Source organism: Acyrthosiphon pisum, chromosome A2, assembly GCF_005508785.2.
Source record: "Acyrthosiphon pisum isolate AL4f chromosome A2, pea_aphid_22Mar2018_4r6ur, whole genome shotgun sequence".
NCBI classification, from domain to species: Eukaryota; Metazoa; Arthropoda; class Insecta; order Hemiptera; family Aphididae; genus Acyrthosiphon; species Acyrthosiphon pisum.
In genome coordinates, this window is record NC_042495.1 from 25842856 (window position 1) to 25857846 (window position 14991).

Consider the following 14991-nt stretch of genomic DNA (forward strand, 5'->3'; position numbering starts at 1 on the left):
AAATTTAATACAAAGCTCCTGATATATTGTTACAATAGCAGTTGAAAAATGTCTTTATTATACCTAGACTAACATATTATACCGTCTCCGCTCAGAATCGTTTTTCTTATACAATGATATTATATCATTGAATTCAAATTTAATACCATCCATTATACAGTGACCCACTTGTAACCTACTGTACAGCAGAGCGAAATCCACTTACCCACCTTTTTAGTGTATGTATTTCTTTTTTACCCGAAATGACATGATGCCTTCGAACGTCGATAACGATAACATGCCATAATATAATAATATACTCTATTATTTATGTTACTTCTGGATATAAGGTTACTTTAATAACATTAATAAGTAATAACCTTTTAATGTAACATATATTCGGATGTATACAGCATGTTCCTTCAATATAAGGAATGATTGAAAAAAATAAAACTATTTTCATCACTAATAATATTGAATTTATTTTTTAAATACGAATTATTACGAGCAGTACCATCAGTATTTATATTTTATTTATTTCTACTCTTTAATTATTCGTATAACAATAAGATTAATTATTATTAATTGTGTATATACAGAGGATATTAATATATACAGATTGCAGAGCGCGGTTCGCTGGTGTCGACCGGAAGTATTTTCGGAGCGGCGATACAAGCTATACGCGCAGATAATAACCGCGGAGCTCAACGCAAGGCTGGGCAAATTAATGATTTTTTTTTTTTTTAACTCAGTTAAGTTAATATGCACCAATAACAAAAAGTTAAAAGTTAATTTAATTATAGGTTGACTCAGTTAAGTTAAAAGTTAATACACGCTTTTTGTTAACTTTTTAATACTAAGTAGGTAGTTAAAAAGTTAAAGTTACTTACTAGTTGTCTTTTGTATAACTTTTTTGTATACACTTTATGTACCTATATGACGTGTACATGTATATTATGTGAATTTCTAAATTAAAATAATATGCAAATTTTTTAGATCTTGATGAATTTTGTCAAAATTCTGACTTTATGCCCTCATATAAAATGATTGCGGATTTACAAAATCGATTTTTTCGAAAACTGGTTTTGAATGAAAATTTAATATTTAATAATAACTATTTATTATTTATTTTTCAAAAATATTCCTATCTAAATTTAGTGTGTTTAAATTTTGCGAGGGGAAAAATTCAAGTTCTGCAGTTTCGGTAACTTTTTTAGTTATTGGCTCTAGATATTGTCATCCATACTTGTTCAATTCGAATAAATCGCTCGGATATTGTATTTTTAACTCCGGACAGAAATTGTGTTTATTAAAGTGTAAAATATTATAGCACATATAACTGTCCAAGTCCAAATGTCTAAGTCAGTGAATAGAATACCGTCGATCAGTAAATCAGTACTATTCCGTCGAATAGTACCGTCGGTCGTTTTATATTCGTGTTTTGAAATTTGAACTGTAAGGACTGCACTTTTTTGCCTTGTAAATCAACTAAACCAATTTTATAGAAAATTTTACATCGTATCACTCGGTGTGACTAAATATGTCTCAAATGTTTTCTTCGTTTGATATTTAAAAATTTCAGTTTAGTACAATTCAAATAATATATTGTTATACCTAAATACTTAATTTTCTTATCTTATACGTGATAAATTAAAAACAAAATGTATATACTTTTGTACCCTAAATACTTTGAGTTGTTCGTACATAGGTAGTAGGTACTCTGTTGCCCGGATTTTCAGACGTGCTCTTAAGTTGAATTTTTCAAAAATGTTTAACGTCGTCGTTCGTTCCTAACGCTTTACTGGCTTAGCCCGCGGGCTATGATTTTAGTCCGCGGGTGGAGGAGACGAGGTCGAGTTCGCGATATAGTCGTTGGCAGTTGGCACCCGAGCCACGTCTTGTGGCGAACGACCGGAACGGGTGATTAAATCATACATTTTATGATGCTCGACGCCACAGGTCCATACCGATACGCAACGATGCGAAACGTTAAACGTAACTCTTTACTCTGTCGCTGTTTGGTTCTGATAACGTTCTTATCAAAACGAAAAAATAATAAACAAGTCTGCCGGCTCTTTTTTTCGCGTCTCGGAATTTACTAATACTACTTTTAAAGGTACGAGTTTGCGGCCCACACGTTCGCAAATCCCACGAATACTTTATCATCCAAACAAGCAATAAAGTTTATGTCGAGTGATAGACTTACAGTTCCATCTGAAGAAAAAGTAACCAAAGTTTGGTTACCAAACTAACATTCATTGTTATATTTTGATATTGCGAAGGAAAACTGCAGTAACCTTCTAATATACCTACATAAGTGTAACCTAATTAATTATAAGTTTATTTATTGTTTTAGGTATTTGAAAGCGTTATTCGTTGGGTAAGACATGAATTGGGTTCAAAAAAAAATTGAAACATTACATATAAAAAAAGTAGGTAGTTGAGGAACTTCTTTTTAAGAATTGTTTTAAATGTAAGTTTTTTTCTTTAAATATGCTTTTGTTGTGAATACATTTTTGTTTTATAATATACACATATATATGTAATATTTTTAAGGTAAAGATTACATAATAGAGGCATTACATTTTCATATTATATTCAAGTCAGAAGAGCTTATTCCGCAGAACATCTGGTATAAATCCAGACATGGGGATAAAGTATGATTCTGTTATAATTTATTTCTCTTTACAATATAAGTATTTAACAATTTAATTATTACAGGTTATTTTCGTGATTGGTGGTGAGAATATGGATATAATAGGAATTGATGAAATAGGAAAAAATAGTATAGAATGGTTAGACACAAAAATTAACAGATGGCATTTTGGACCATAAATGATAACAAGCCGTCAAGGAACTAATCTAGCAGTAGTGAATGAAAATTTAGTGTTTGCTGTTGGTGGTTTTGATGATTATGATGAATCTCTTCGGTCAGTTGACGTGCAAGATTTATCTTCAGAACCGCCTTGTTGGAAACCTAGTGTCGACATGTTAGTTAAACGAGACTTTTTAGGTGTTGGTGTAATAAATAATAATATCTATGCCGTAATTAATACTGAATTATGTGTTTATTTGTTATTCCTGTTATAAAGTAGGTAATAATAGATTATATAATACATTTAAGGTTGGCAGAATCAATTACAGAGAAGGTATATTAAATAGTCCAGAAGATTTTGACTACAAAACTCAAGAATGGCGTATGCTAATTTTTATGTCTACTGAAAAATCTTTTGTCGGGGTCGTAATACTGAATAATCTTTTATACGCAGTAAGTTACTATTTATTTTAAGATTTTAAATTTGTAATATATTTCTTATAATAATTATAAACATAATAAAATAATTCCCCTGAGGATGAATCACAGAATATTTCCCCATAAAAAATTATTTTAATGGATTACAATTTTAAATTAACAAATAAATAATATATATTAATAATATTATTTGATCAGACGAGTACTCAGTTCAATGATTGCTCAATTATATCAGAAATTGATTTATTTTCATTGAGCAACAAACGTATTTTGAAGTAGAGAAAAGTAGAAATTTTATAAAATATAATGAAAATAATCATTTTATGAATATTGTTATTGTTTAAAAATGATAATAAAAATATTGTATAAAGGTAATTAAACTTGGTTAAATTTGAATTTTCATTAAATAATGATTCTTTCCTAGGTACTTAATCGAGATAGGTACATTTTTTTAATTAAAAATAATAATTTTGTATATTTTATTCAACTTTTCATATATTTATACTCAATGATCACTTTCTTTGAAAATGCTATGCAATAATATAGTATTTTAGGATTTTTTTTTGCTGCAAGATTTTTTTACTCGGATTTGTATCATTTAAATTTTGTAGGTAGGAGGTTATGATGAATCATCGCAGGCTTTAGACACTGTTGAATGTTATCATCCCAGTCTTGATACATGGACGCCAGTCACAAAAATGTCTGTACATCATAGTGGTGCAGTTGTAGGAGTTTTTGACGGTGTACTATATGCTGTGGGTGGTTGTGATGGATCAAACAGTCTGAGTATTGTTGAAGCATACAGACCAAATTGTCCAAATTGACCAAAGTGTTTAGGCTGCTGTTGCAAACATGAATTTACCTCAACAATTGGCCGGTAACTTTTCATAGAATAATTCTATATATTTTATATTTCATTTTTTTTTTTTTTTTTTTAAATATACTGAATTTAAGTTAATTTTTCAATATAGGAGTAGTTGCAATGGATGGTTTATTGTATGTTGTCGATGGAGAAGACGGAACTTCATTTTTCAGTTCTACAGAATGTTACAGGCTCAAAACCAATAATTGGACTTTGTTAACAGCGTCAATGAATGATCAACGGACTTCAGTAGGAGTAGTAGCCATTAATAGGCCTGAGGCCACAACATTTTAAGAATATTTTTCATTCATGAATTTATTTTGCTATATATACAATGATGTTTATTTATTTTTTTTATTCTTTATCCTGTATACAAAATTTCTATATTGTATACATTGTCATTTTTAGATTTTCTCAATATCGGGTAAAACCACCGATAAATAAAATTATAAAAAACTGCTAATAATGGGATTTTAATTTCTAACGTTTTGTTTATCACCATAGAAACAAATAAAAATAAAAATAACAATTTTAGTTATTTTGTTTTAATTTATAATAACTTACAGCCTATTATAAAATATAATATCAATATAAAATATCTAGACTGACGAACCTCTCAGAATCGTTTTTCGTATACAATGATATGATATCATTGAATTCAAATGTAATAAAATCCATTATAATGTGATCCACTTGTAAACTACTGTACAGCAGAGGGACATCCACTTACCTACTTTTCTTATATTGTATTCTAGTATCTTAATTTATTTTCCATTAATTTGATAGTTTTCGAATGTTTTATTAAATAGTTTTTGTATAATATTCGTCATTATACCTAACTAAAATGTACAAATAATTTTGTACCTAGTTAAAAATGTATAATATGTTTAATTCTATTTTAATTATCTGTTGGTTAGGATTGAACATTTAAATTAAGATTTGGTTTGATTAGGTATTTAAACCAAGAATAACAATTTTTGTTTTTTGTTTTAATTTAAAATTATTATTTGTAGAAACTTGAAACTTTTAAAGTAAAATATTATTTAATATACACTCAATTACATTTTTAAATGCAATGTTTTCGGCGTAAATTACTCCAACCTACAGTCTTACTTATAGTAAAATAGATAAAATTAACATCATTAATATTATAACAAAGTATACTTAATAGTTGCATAAGTTGACAGACCATCTTCGCTTAGAATCTTTTTTTCGTATAGATTGGTTTTATGTCATTGAATTAAAATTTAATACATTAACCCATTTGATAATGTATTTATAAGTTGTGTACTACTTAAGCATTGTCCTGCAGTGATACAAAATTCAGTTCATTAAATGAGATCCCTATTTTTTTTTTTTGGTAAATGTTGATGTACCTTCCTTCCAAATTCTAAATTTAATCAAGTAGTTTTTTAGTTATTAAAATGTTTATACTAATGTTAAACTCCTTTAAATGGATTTACAAAAATATTATATGGGTGGAAGATTCAATCTAGTGTTCGAATTTGACAGTTGGGGTCGTTTTTACAAATTGTGTATGCTACTGATAGATTAATATTAATTACTAACATTTTAAAATCACCATAGCTTGCAGTAGAAAAGCGAAAAACTGAATTTTTTATCCCTACAGAACACTTTTTAAGTAGTACGAAAGAATCTTAAGATATTAAAAAATATGGTCTTTTAGTAAAATTATAAATAATTCCAAGAATTTTGAACAACTGCACTATTGAAGAAAAATTTGGAATGAGCATGTTTGTTGAATCTTCCTACATTATATTTATGTTGTACAAACAGTAGCTATAATATTACGTAATAAAAGATTATTTGTACAGATTATTTGATTAATATGATATATGGGACATAGGAATAGGCTAGAATATTTACTTGTATGTAGCGTAGCAACACAACCGTGTATATTACCTATATTATAATGGGAACCAAACGTTCCATTTAAACCGTGTAAATATTTTGGTGTTCTTTGTTTAAGCCTACAGGCCTAGTGAATGAACTAACACCCTAATGGTCAATTTATGATAGACGCCTTTATAAATTTATACTTCTATAGTTACAGAAGACCATTATATTTTTGGTATTATAAATGTATAGCCATTGACAGAATAATATTAGATACATAATTTTTTTTGTATAAATATTTTCATCTATTTTTTAATAATATATTTATTGTATTTAAATTAATTTAACAATTTTTGAATGTTTTATTAAAAAGCTTTTGTAATATATTTGTTAATACAACGGACATTTGCAGATGATTTTGTAGCTGAAAGTGTATAATTTGCTTATTGTTTAATTTCTATAGCTAAGGATTGAACATTTAAAATAAGGTTTCTCATAACTCATAAGTAGTTAATACTGTAAACAAAAAAATGTATAAAATATATATCTAAGTCTTAAACATGATTTTTTTTACAAATATTTTTAATTCAAGTTTGGATGAAATTTGATAGGTATTTAAACAGAGAACAATAATAATAATATAAATACTCTCAACACAGCACCATCTATCAACGGCCGGCATCACAAAAATGCCATTGCACACAAACCATGTCGTTCCAATATAATAAAAATGTTTGTGAAGAAGTGTTACTACATTTTAGACAGGTTAAATTTAGTTAACATAAATTTATTATTTGAATTATTGTGCCTGAGGTATCCCTGCGATTTTCAAAAAGCGCTGGTCAACCGAATTTTTAGTCAGATGGCTTCAACATTATGTCTTTAGACACACAAATTGACGGGATAACATTTTCGAATGTAATTTTTTTGGCATAAATAAATTAATAACCTACTGTATTACTAAGCCTAATATAGTAAAATAAATTACTTTAATGGCAATAATAATATCATAAAATATTATTAGAAAAATGTGATTTTTATAATTTCTTTAGTATTAAGTACCGATGGAATTCTGACGGTTAGTCTTAACCGATACTTAACCGGCCATTACAAACGAGCCGCAAGAGTGTAAAACAAAAAAAATGTACCTCAGTGTGCCCTACACGTATTGCCCCACGTATACAATTCAAGTTAAATATTTAATATAAATACCTAAACTCCAAGTATTATAATATGAGTAATTGTTGCTCGGTATATGTATTTTTTTCTTCTAATTAATATAATTGTAACAGATAGTATCCGTTTATTCACGACACACAATTAATAAACCAATAATAGTAAATAGATTGAAAGTAGGTATATTCAGCGATAGTTCTATCGAATAAATGAATAGGCAAATGACCTCAATAACAAATTGGCAAATTCGAGTATAATATATTATATTATATTATAGTATGATATTGCATTATATTATAGTCTAATATAAAGAAATTCATATAATAGTTGACAAGATATGAGAGCTTGTCATTATCGCAAAATAGACAACTATGTACACATATTAAACTAGAAACAGGATGTAAAAGATAGCGAACCATAGGCGATCCGCTATACTTCGTGGAAACAGCATTATGTTTTTCTATACATGCACACCGCAGGCTACAGATTAGGAATATCGCAAGTACCTACGTGGACTGAGTCGATGGTCACACGGACCACATCCGTTAGAGACAAGATCGATAGGCAGCACGGATAGTACCCGTTTACTCACAACAATAAAGTATTATTATATGAACAGATAAATTAGGAATAGTGAGTGGATAAACGACCTCCTTAAACAATTTTGGCAATAGTCAAAATTGCAAATATACGAATACAATAGAAGGTTAATCATATAGTCAAATAACCGAGTGATTAATCGCGAACCATATTATATTTTCTGAGAACACAAAACACGTATCAGTTGACAGGATATGGGGATTGCCAAAGCCACGAGTAGATATACATATATATGTAAATGTACGCAATTTGGATACCAGGATGTGGTAACTGATAAATATTTAGTAATTCATAGAGAGATGACTTTCTGCACAACACCGCAAATAACAAATTAGCTGTCAGAACATTATGGCGAATACTCAGATTAGATTAGGAATATCGCAAGTGCGTGGGTTGAGTCGATGGTCACACAGACCACATCCGCTAGAGACAAGATAGCATATCGATAGGCAGGGGGAGCAGGGACCCGAATATAAAAGGGAGCCTGAAACAGCCTGTATTCAGACGTGTCTACTCCAGAGCACAACAAGCACCTTCACGTCACTCTGTGTAAGAAATTGTCATTTGGACTTAGTCAAAATTACTGAAGAACATTTTAATAAACTACAAAGTATCTTTTCATCTGTCTACATTTATTTATAAACTACCTTGTCAACATCTTCATCATCAACAAAAGTGGTCTTGCTTCCTGTAAAATCATAATATACTCGTAGTCAACGGCTATCAGAATATTAATCTGACCGCTCCAACCTATCTCAAACGGAGGATTTTTCTTGGCTGTAAAAATTTCGTCAGTTTTTAAACGCACATCATTTAAATGTTCAATCAATCATCACACGACATAATATTATATTATTTGATAAATTCACTTTACTTGTACGTCGTACACATAAATAAATATTCTTTTCGTTTATGTACTCAACAACAACAAATAACAATATCAATATTGTCGTAATTAATTTCTTTCGCGTAACACTTGCGACTCCACATTATCACTGATAACAATATAATATTGTGGAGGCCCAGTGGCCTCACCACATTGCTCTCCTCCACCGGTCGCGCCTCCTTAAGTTGGCAACACCGCTCGGTACCTCCGCGGCGTTCGCGCCTACGAAGCGTCGGGCGGCTGTCACGGCCCCGGACCCAGTCTTTTCCACCCGCTACGCGCAACGGTACCATCCGCGCTCGCATCAAGTTTTCGTCCCGACAGCGCGCGCCCGTGTCAGCAAGTCCGCCATTTTGCCGCTACGACCACTGGTCTTTGGGTTGAGCAACGTCGTCGGCGAACCGCGATCGAACGCTAAACCCCCCAACTCACGCGAGACCGGCATTCGCCTTAACTGTTAATTGTTCAACTGTTGTGTTAAACAAAGTTTATCCGTATTAATCATATTACGTCTCGCGTAGTCGCGTTCCGTTATTCACGTTGGCCGCGACGAAGTAGCATAATTCGCCGTGCGCCACGATATCATCACAGATTTGAGGTAATAAAAATAAAAGTTCTGTGATAAAAATTAATCTCGTGTTATCGTTATTTGTTGTGAGACTTGTCGAGTAGTTTCTATTATTTTATACTCCGCAGACGACGTAACCTCAATTTTTTAAATGAAGGCGTTTTATAATTTTAAATTCAAAATAAATCGTATTGTAAACATTTCTCAATCTTTAAAGTTATAGCCCTTAAGTTACTACGTCGATCAATACTGACTGTTTTATATTATTATTTTGGTTCTGAATAATCTTTAGTCGGATACGTTTTCGATAAGATAAACTGTAAATACCATTTGTCATTTGCGTCACAGATTTCGGTTGAAGTAAACCACCTACAATAAATAATGTGTAAGACAGAACATAATATTCTATAACGAATTCAATAATATTTTATGAACACAACTTAGCGTTTTATTGTATCGGAGAAATAAAAGTATAAATAATATTGGTACCGCACCATCTCTGAACAATAGTTATCATAATTCATAACCGAAGCAAAAAAAAATTTAATGTCAATATTATTGTTTTAAGGGCCGAAACACGGCTAAACACACATTGAGTATATGAAAAGCAAAATTCAAATTATTATACATACTATTGTAATCCAATATAATATGCTCGTGTCACGATGTTTGTTGTTGCACTTCTTTTCACTTCTCGACCGATGTTAATGAATTTCTTTTCGAATATTTGGCGGGCATGAGAATACCTACGCCGTAATGTATTTTTCTCCCTCCTAGTTCTTACCGGAGGAGATGCCCAAATGGGGATTGGTTGCCATTGGTAATCGTGCAGATAAGGTAAAAACATGAATCTGATCAAATTTTCGCACATTTCCTACTTGATATGCTGCCACAAATCGTCTGTAATCAGACGTAGTCAGGTTGGCTAGCAGGGAGTCTGAGTTGCTCCCAATAAAGGAGTTGAACAATTACAATTTTTCTAAGTTGTAATTTTTTACAGGCAGTGAAGTGCGCGGGATCTGATAGTACTAATAAAAAATTTTTAAAAACAATTTTAAATATAATTCATAAGAACCCTATAGTGATTTTATTTATCAAAAACACTATTTTGGGCTCAATCAACTGTGAACATTAAATTTGATGAAAATAATTTTTGTAAATTACTGCTTGAACTGAATATAAAAAAAATGTTTATATTTTTAAGTTCCTATCAATTTCATTTACAATATGCATACCTAATATATTGAATATTTGGTATTTTAAGTACTATTTTCACAATTTTAAACATATTATTTAAAAAGGTTTTATTTCTATACAGAAATGGATGAAAATAATTTACAACATTTGACATATGAAGGTGATCAAACAAGCGTTTTAAAATTTAAAAGAGGTGAATCAAAAAAAATTAAAAATAGCATTCACACGGAAGATTTATTTTGGCACCTGCAAAGATTACTCATGTATGTAGCGACTTAATTTAGTAGCTAGAAAAATAAATAGTTAACAAATGTTTACTCTCGTGTTTACTTTTAGAGATAAAGCGTTTTGTGACGTTAAGTTGGAAACAGATGATGGTACAGTAGTTCATGGACATAAATTGATTTTAATATCAGCTAGTCCATATTTTAGGGCTATGTTTAGTAGCTTTGAAGAAAGGAATAAAGATCATATAGTTATAAAAGGATTAAACTCAACCAGTTTGAAACTCTTGATAAACTATATTTACAGTGGAGAAATAATTGTAAACGAGGAGAATGTAAAGGTATTATATATTTATAAGACTTATACTATAATGAGTTAAATTTGATGTTGTTTATTTTTCAAGGATATGTTAGCAGCTGCAGATCTCATACAGTTAGACTATATAAGAGCCGCTTGTGAAGAGTTTTTACAAACACAGTTAAATCCATCAAACTGTCTTGGAATCAGAGCATTTGCTGACTTACATAACTGTACAGATTTGATGTCAAGTTCTGATGCCTATATTAAAAAACAGTTTTTGTATGATAAACATAACTTAATTTTCTTGTTCAGTAAGTAAATTCTATACATTACGATAATTATTTTCAGAGAAGTGGCAAAATATAATGAATTTCTACGTTTATCTCCTGAAGAAGTGATTCAACTTATTTCTCTTTCAGACCTTGATGTTCCAAAAGAAGAATATGTAAGAAAACTAAAATTATTGTTATTTTATTATTATGGGTTGAAACTTGAAGATGGCTCAATTTGCTTAGCTATACTCTGTTCAAGTAGAGAAACATAGTCACGTAGCGGCGATCAGTTTATCAAGCCATAGTCTGGCAGCACCCGTTTGTCCATCCAGTAAATTATCTGTATACCCGCAGTATAGTGTTGCCAAGAATTTGCGCTCAAGTCGGGACTACATTTCTTAACTTGAACAGAGTATACATGCAGATATATAAAAAACTGTAAAAGTTTAATATATCTTATATATTGCCCGCTTGTAAGAAGTATATTTGAATTCCGTTTTACAGAATAGAAATTATTACTTTGGCGGTTGTCCCATGTATAGATAGTTAATAAAACCAAATACCTATTTTAATATAATATATTAAGTACCTATTACACCTCTATAGTTGTAATTCATTTAAATTTTTAATGGTTCTTACAATAAACTTAGTCTGTAGCTATTATATTACAAATAATAAAACTATATACCTATCTAATTCAACTCTTAACAATATTTATATTTCAAATATACTAATATAGACATATAGTAAATAATTCATGGCTTGCAATAAAAAAAGGAAATCTAATAGTTGTGTAAGAGATCCCAAGAGGTAACCAGGAGGTATTTGTTATTAGAACTAACTTTGCAAATTATTCTTTAACTCATGCAACACAATTAAATTTGTTTGTGTTGATGGTATAACAAATAAATATATTATTGAGCAAAAAAAAAAATATTGGCGACAATATTTTATTTATACATTTTGCTATATTATATTAATTAAATTGTGTTTGCATGTTATAGGTATTTGAAAGTGTTATGAATTGGGTAAGACATGAATTAGGCTGCAGAAAACAATTTTTGCCAGATTTGATGGAACATGTAAGATTGCCATTAACTTCAAAACCGTATCTATTAAACAATGTAGTCGAAGAGCCTCTCCTAAACAATTGTCATAAATGTATGCTTTTCCATAAATTAAAATTTTAGTGTAATTTTTGTAGTTTATAATTATAATATTTTTAGGTAAAAATTATGTATTAGAAGCAATACAATTCCATACAATCAAGTCACAAAAAATAATGACCATACCAAAAACTATTCGATCTAAACCTAGGCGATCTGTTGGTTTACAAAAAGTATGTTTCTGTTTTGATAATTTTACCTTTATAGTTATTTCATAAATTTATTTCTTCCAGGTTATCCTTATGTTTACTTACTCGCCGGGCAAGGGTAATTTTATAAGCTGGTATGACCCTACAAACAACCTATGCCGCATTGCACTAAAAATTAATGAGGAACGCATCATAAATCATCTTGATTTAATAGCGGATCAATTTGTTCTTGCTATTGGTTATAGTTTTCTTCGTTCTATTCCGTTTATTAAAATACTTGATATATTTTCAAGAGAATGCAGTTGGGTATCAATGGTTAATACGTTGGTTTATCGGCAAGGTTTTGGCATTGGTGTATTGAATAATAATATATATGTTGTAAGTTACCCATTATATTACTCATTTGTTTATTCAGTGATTGCTAAAATTATTTGTATTTATAAGCTTTTTTCAAGCAGATACTAAAAACCTTGTCAAATTAAATATACCCATAAAAAATGTATATAATATGTCATTGGTCCATAAAATTTGTATTGATTATCATCTAATAGCAATCAAATTTCATCTGAGTAGTGGAAACTACAAACAATTATAGAATTTTTTGTTTTTTTTACTTTAACTACCGCTATTTAACCGTACAGCCTACATTAATTTATAGTTTTATATTAAAAAAGGAAAACTAGGTGTGGGATGGCTAGTATATAATTATTGATTAATAAACATGATATAATATTGAAATCTAGATTGGCGGAAAAAATGGTAATATTAGTTTAAACAGCGTTGAAGTCTTCGATGTCAATCTGGAAGAATGGCGAATGGTTTCTAGTATGGCTATCAAGAGATGCGATGTTGGTGTTGGAATTCTAAACAATCTTTTATACGCGGTAAAAAATATCTTTTAGTAAAATTAAATTTTATTAAGTTGTATCATTTGTATAGGTAGGAGGTTTTGATATATCTACAAGTGAAGAATTAAATTCAGTTGAATGTTATGATCCCAGTCTGGACGAATGGAAACTAGTTGCACCAATGTCCAAACGTCGTTCTAGTTTTGGTATTGGAGTCTTAGACGGCGTTATATATGCTGTCGGTGGTGCTGACACTTTAGAAGATTGTAATTCTGTCTCTGTTGAGGCCTATAGACCAAGTGTCGGAGTATGGACTCCAGTGGCTGACATGTTGTCTGGCTACAAGTCTTGTAACTATAATATTTATATTTTCGAAGAATATATTTGTAAAAATGTATTAAATATTATTTTTTTTTTTTTTTTTGATATAGGGCCTGTGACTACAGTTATTGATGGCTTAATGTATGTTATTGGTAATACAGATTCTATTGACATGCTGACTATCCAAGTATACAATCCCAAAACCAATGCATGGAAATTAATGAATACCACTTTAAATGATGCTGGACTTATTATGGCTGCAGTAACCAGTGATAGACCATTATGTTTTAAAACCAAATTGCATAAATGCTCTCATGGTTGGTAGTTATAATACAATCATATTATGTGTAAATGTGTCATATTTTGATAATTTGTGTATTATAGAATAAAAAAAACTATTATTGTTGAATCAAATAAACCCGCGATAAAATTATACCTATTATCAATGCCATTGCTTTATACCATACAATTTTAACTTGTGTTGAGCTGTTTATGGATATTTTAAGGTTTTTTTAATTCTTTTTTATATTAATGTAAATAAAATGTATTTTTTGAGTTAAACCGATTGAAAATGTAATACAACTATGAACCAATACAAGGCTCCTAATATATTGCCTAAATATCAGTTGAAAAATATTTAAAATACATATTATGCAAAAGTTATGTTTTAAACATTTAAAGTTCAATTTTAGACAACAATTATTAAATTTTAAAATGTATAAAATGTTCAACTTATTAGTTGTTAAGGATTGAAAATTTAAAGCAATTATTATTCTGTAATCAAAAAAAATAAAATCACAGTTTTTATTATAAATATTTTAAAATTGCACAATAGGTAAATAACCAATAACAATAATTTTTATAGTCATTACTTTTAATATAAACTTTAAATTAAACGTAATCCTACGTCGCGTCATTTTGTCTATATATGTCTTTGACTGTAGGGGAATATGGTCCAAAGCATTGCTCAGTGCTCACTTCCGCCGTATTGCGCCTTCTAATAATATAACTATCGCACCTTTCCTTCCGTCCGCGATCGTCATCAACTGTCGTTGCATAGCTTGCACTCTGCACCGCGCACACCTCACGACGGAGACGGTGCGCTTACATAGTTTGTGTCACAACGAAACCTAACTTTGATTTTTATTTTATTTTCAAAATGTCAGTACATTAATTACATAATATTAGATTTAATTTGTACTAAGGACTTATTTGTAAATTGTAAGCCATAGCTAGGCCGTCAGGAGATCAATAAATCTTATAAACCCGAGATTGGCAATAATAATAATAATAATGATTAAGAGAATGTCAGCGCTCCATTTGTTTTCTCTC

The 14991-nt window shown here is 29.9% G+C and overlaps 1 protein-coding gene and 1 long non-coding RNA gene across 6 annotated transcripts; both read left to right on the forward strand.

Annotated features, from left to right (window-relative positions):
- The first annotated feature begins 2007 nt into the window (after positions 1-2007).
- On the forward strand, positions 2008-4319 carry LOC100573798. 3 transcript variants are annotated; one of them, XR_510569.3, is made up of 7 exons: positions 2008-2204; positions 2336-2452; positions 2536-2636; positions 2701-2969; positions 3104-3247; positions 3844-4109; positions 4204-4319. It is a non-coding gene; the product is annotated as an uncharacterized LOC100573798 (long non-coding RNA). The 3 variants fall into 3 exon arrangements; XR_510570.3 differs by having other exon boundaries at positions 2009-2271; XR_001679220.2 differs by having other exon boundaries at positions 2011-2452.
- Positions 4320-8862: 4543 nt separating this feature from the next.
- On the forward strand, positions 8863-14101 carry LOC100161418 (ring canal kelch homolog). Of its 3 annotated transcripts, none has more exons than XM_001946144.4 (11): positions 8863-9211; positions 10500-10641; positions 10715-10943; positions 11007-11182; positions 11252-11348; positions 12180-12336; positions 12402-12514; positions 12575-12868; positions 13234-13374; positions 13430-13688; positions 13770-14101. In XM_001946144.4, exons 2-11 carry the CDS (start codon positions 10502-10504, stop codon positions 13982-13984), a joined length of 1821 nt encoding a protein of 606 aa, XP_001946179.1. In that variant the 5' UTR covers positions 8863-9211; positions 10500-10501; the 3' UTR covers positions 13985-14101. The 3 variants fall into 3 exon arrangements, with proteins under 3 accessions (XP_001946179.1, XP_016658623.1, XP_016658622.1); XM_016803133.2 differs by lacking the exon at positions 8863-9211 and adding an exon at positions 9232-9566 and having other exon boundaries at positions 13770-14057; XM_016803134.1 differs by lacking the exon at positions 12575-12868 and having other exon boundaries at positions 13770-14077.
- Positions 14102-14991: the final 890 nt, after the last annotated feature.

Excerpts from the sequence above, each read along its gene's own strand:
- LOC100161418 (XM_001946144.4), top strand. The coding sequence starts at position 10,502 with ATGGATGAAAATAATTTACAACATTTGACATATGAAGGTGATCAAACA. Across the intron at positions 11,183-11,251 it reads TATATTAAAAAACAGTTTTT|AGAAGTGGCAAAATATAATG; the intron begins GTATGATAAACA and ends AATTATTTTCAG. Across the intron at positions 12,515-12,574 it reads GATCTGTTGGTTTACAAAAA|GTTATCCTTATGTTTACTTA; the intron begins GTATGTTTCTGT and ends TATTTCTTCCAG.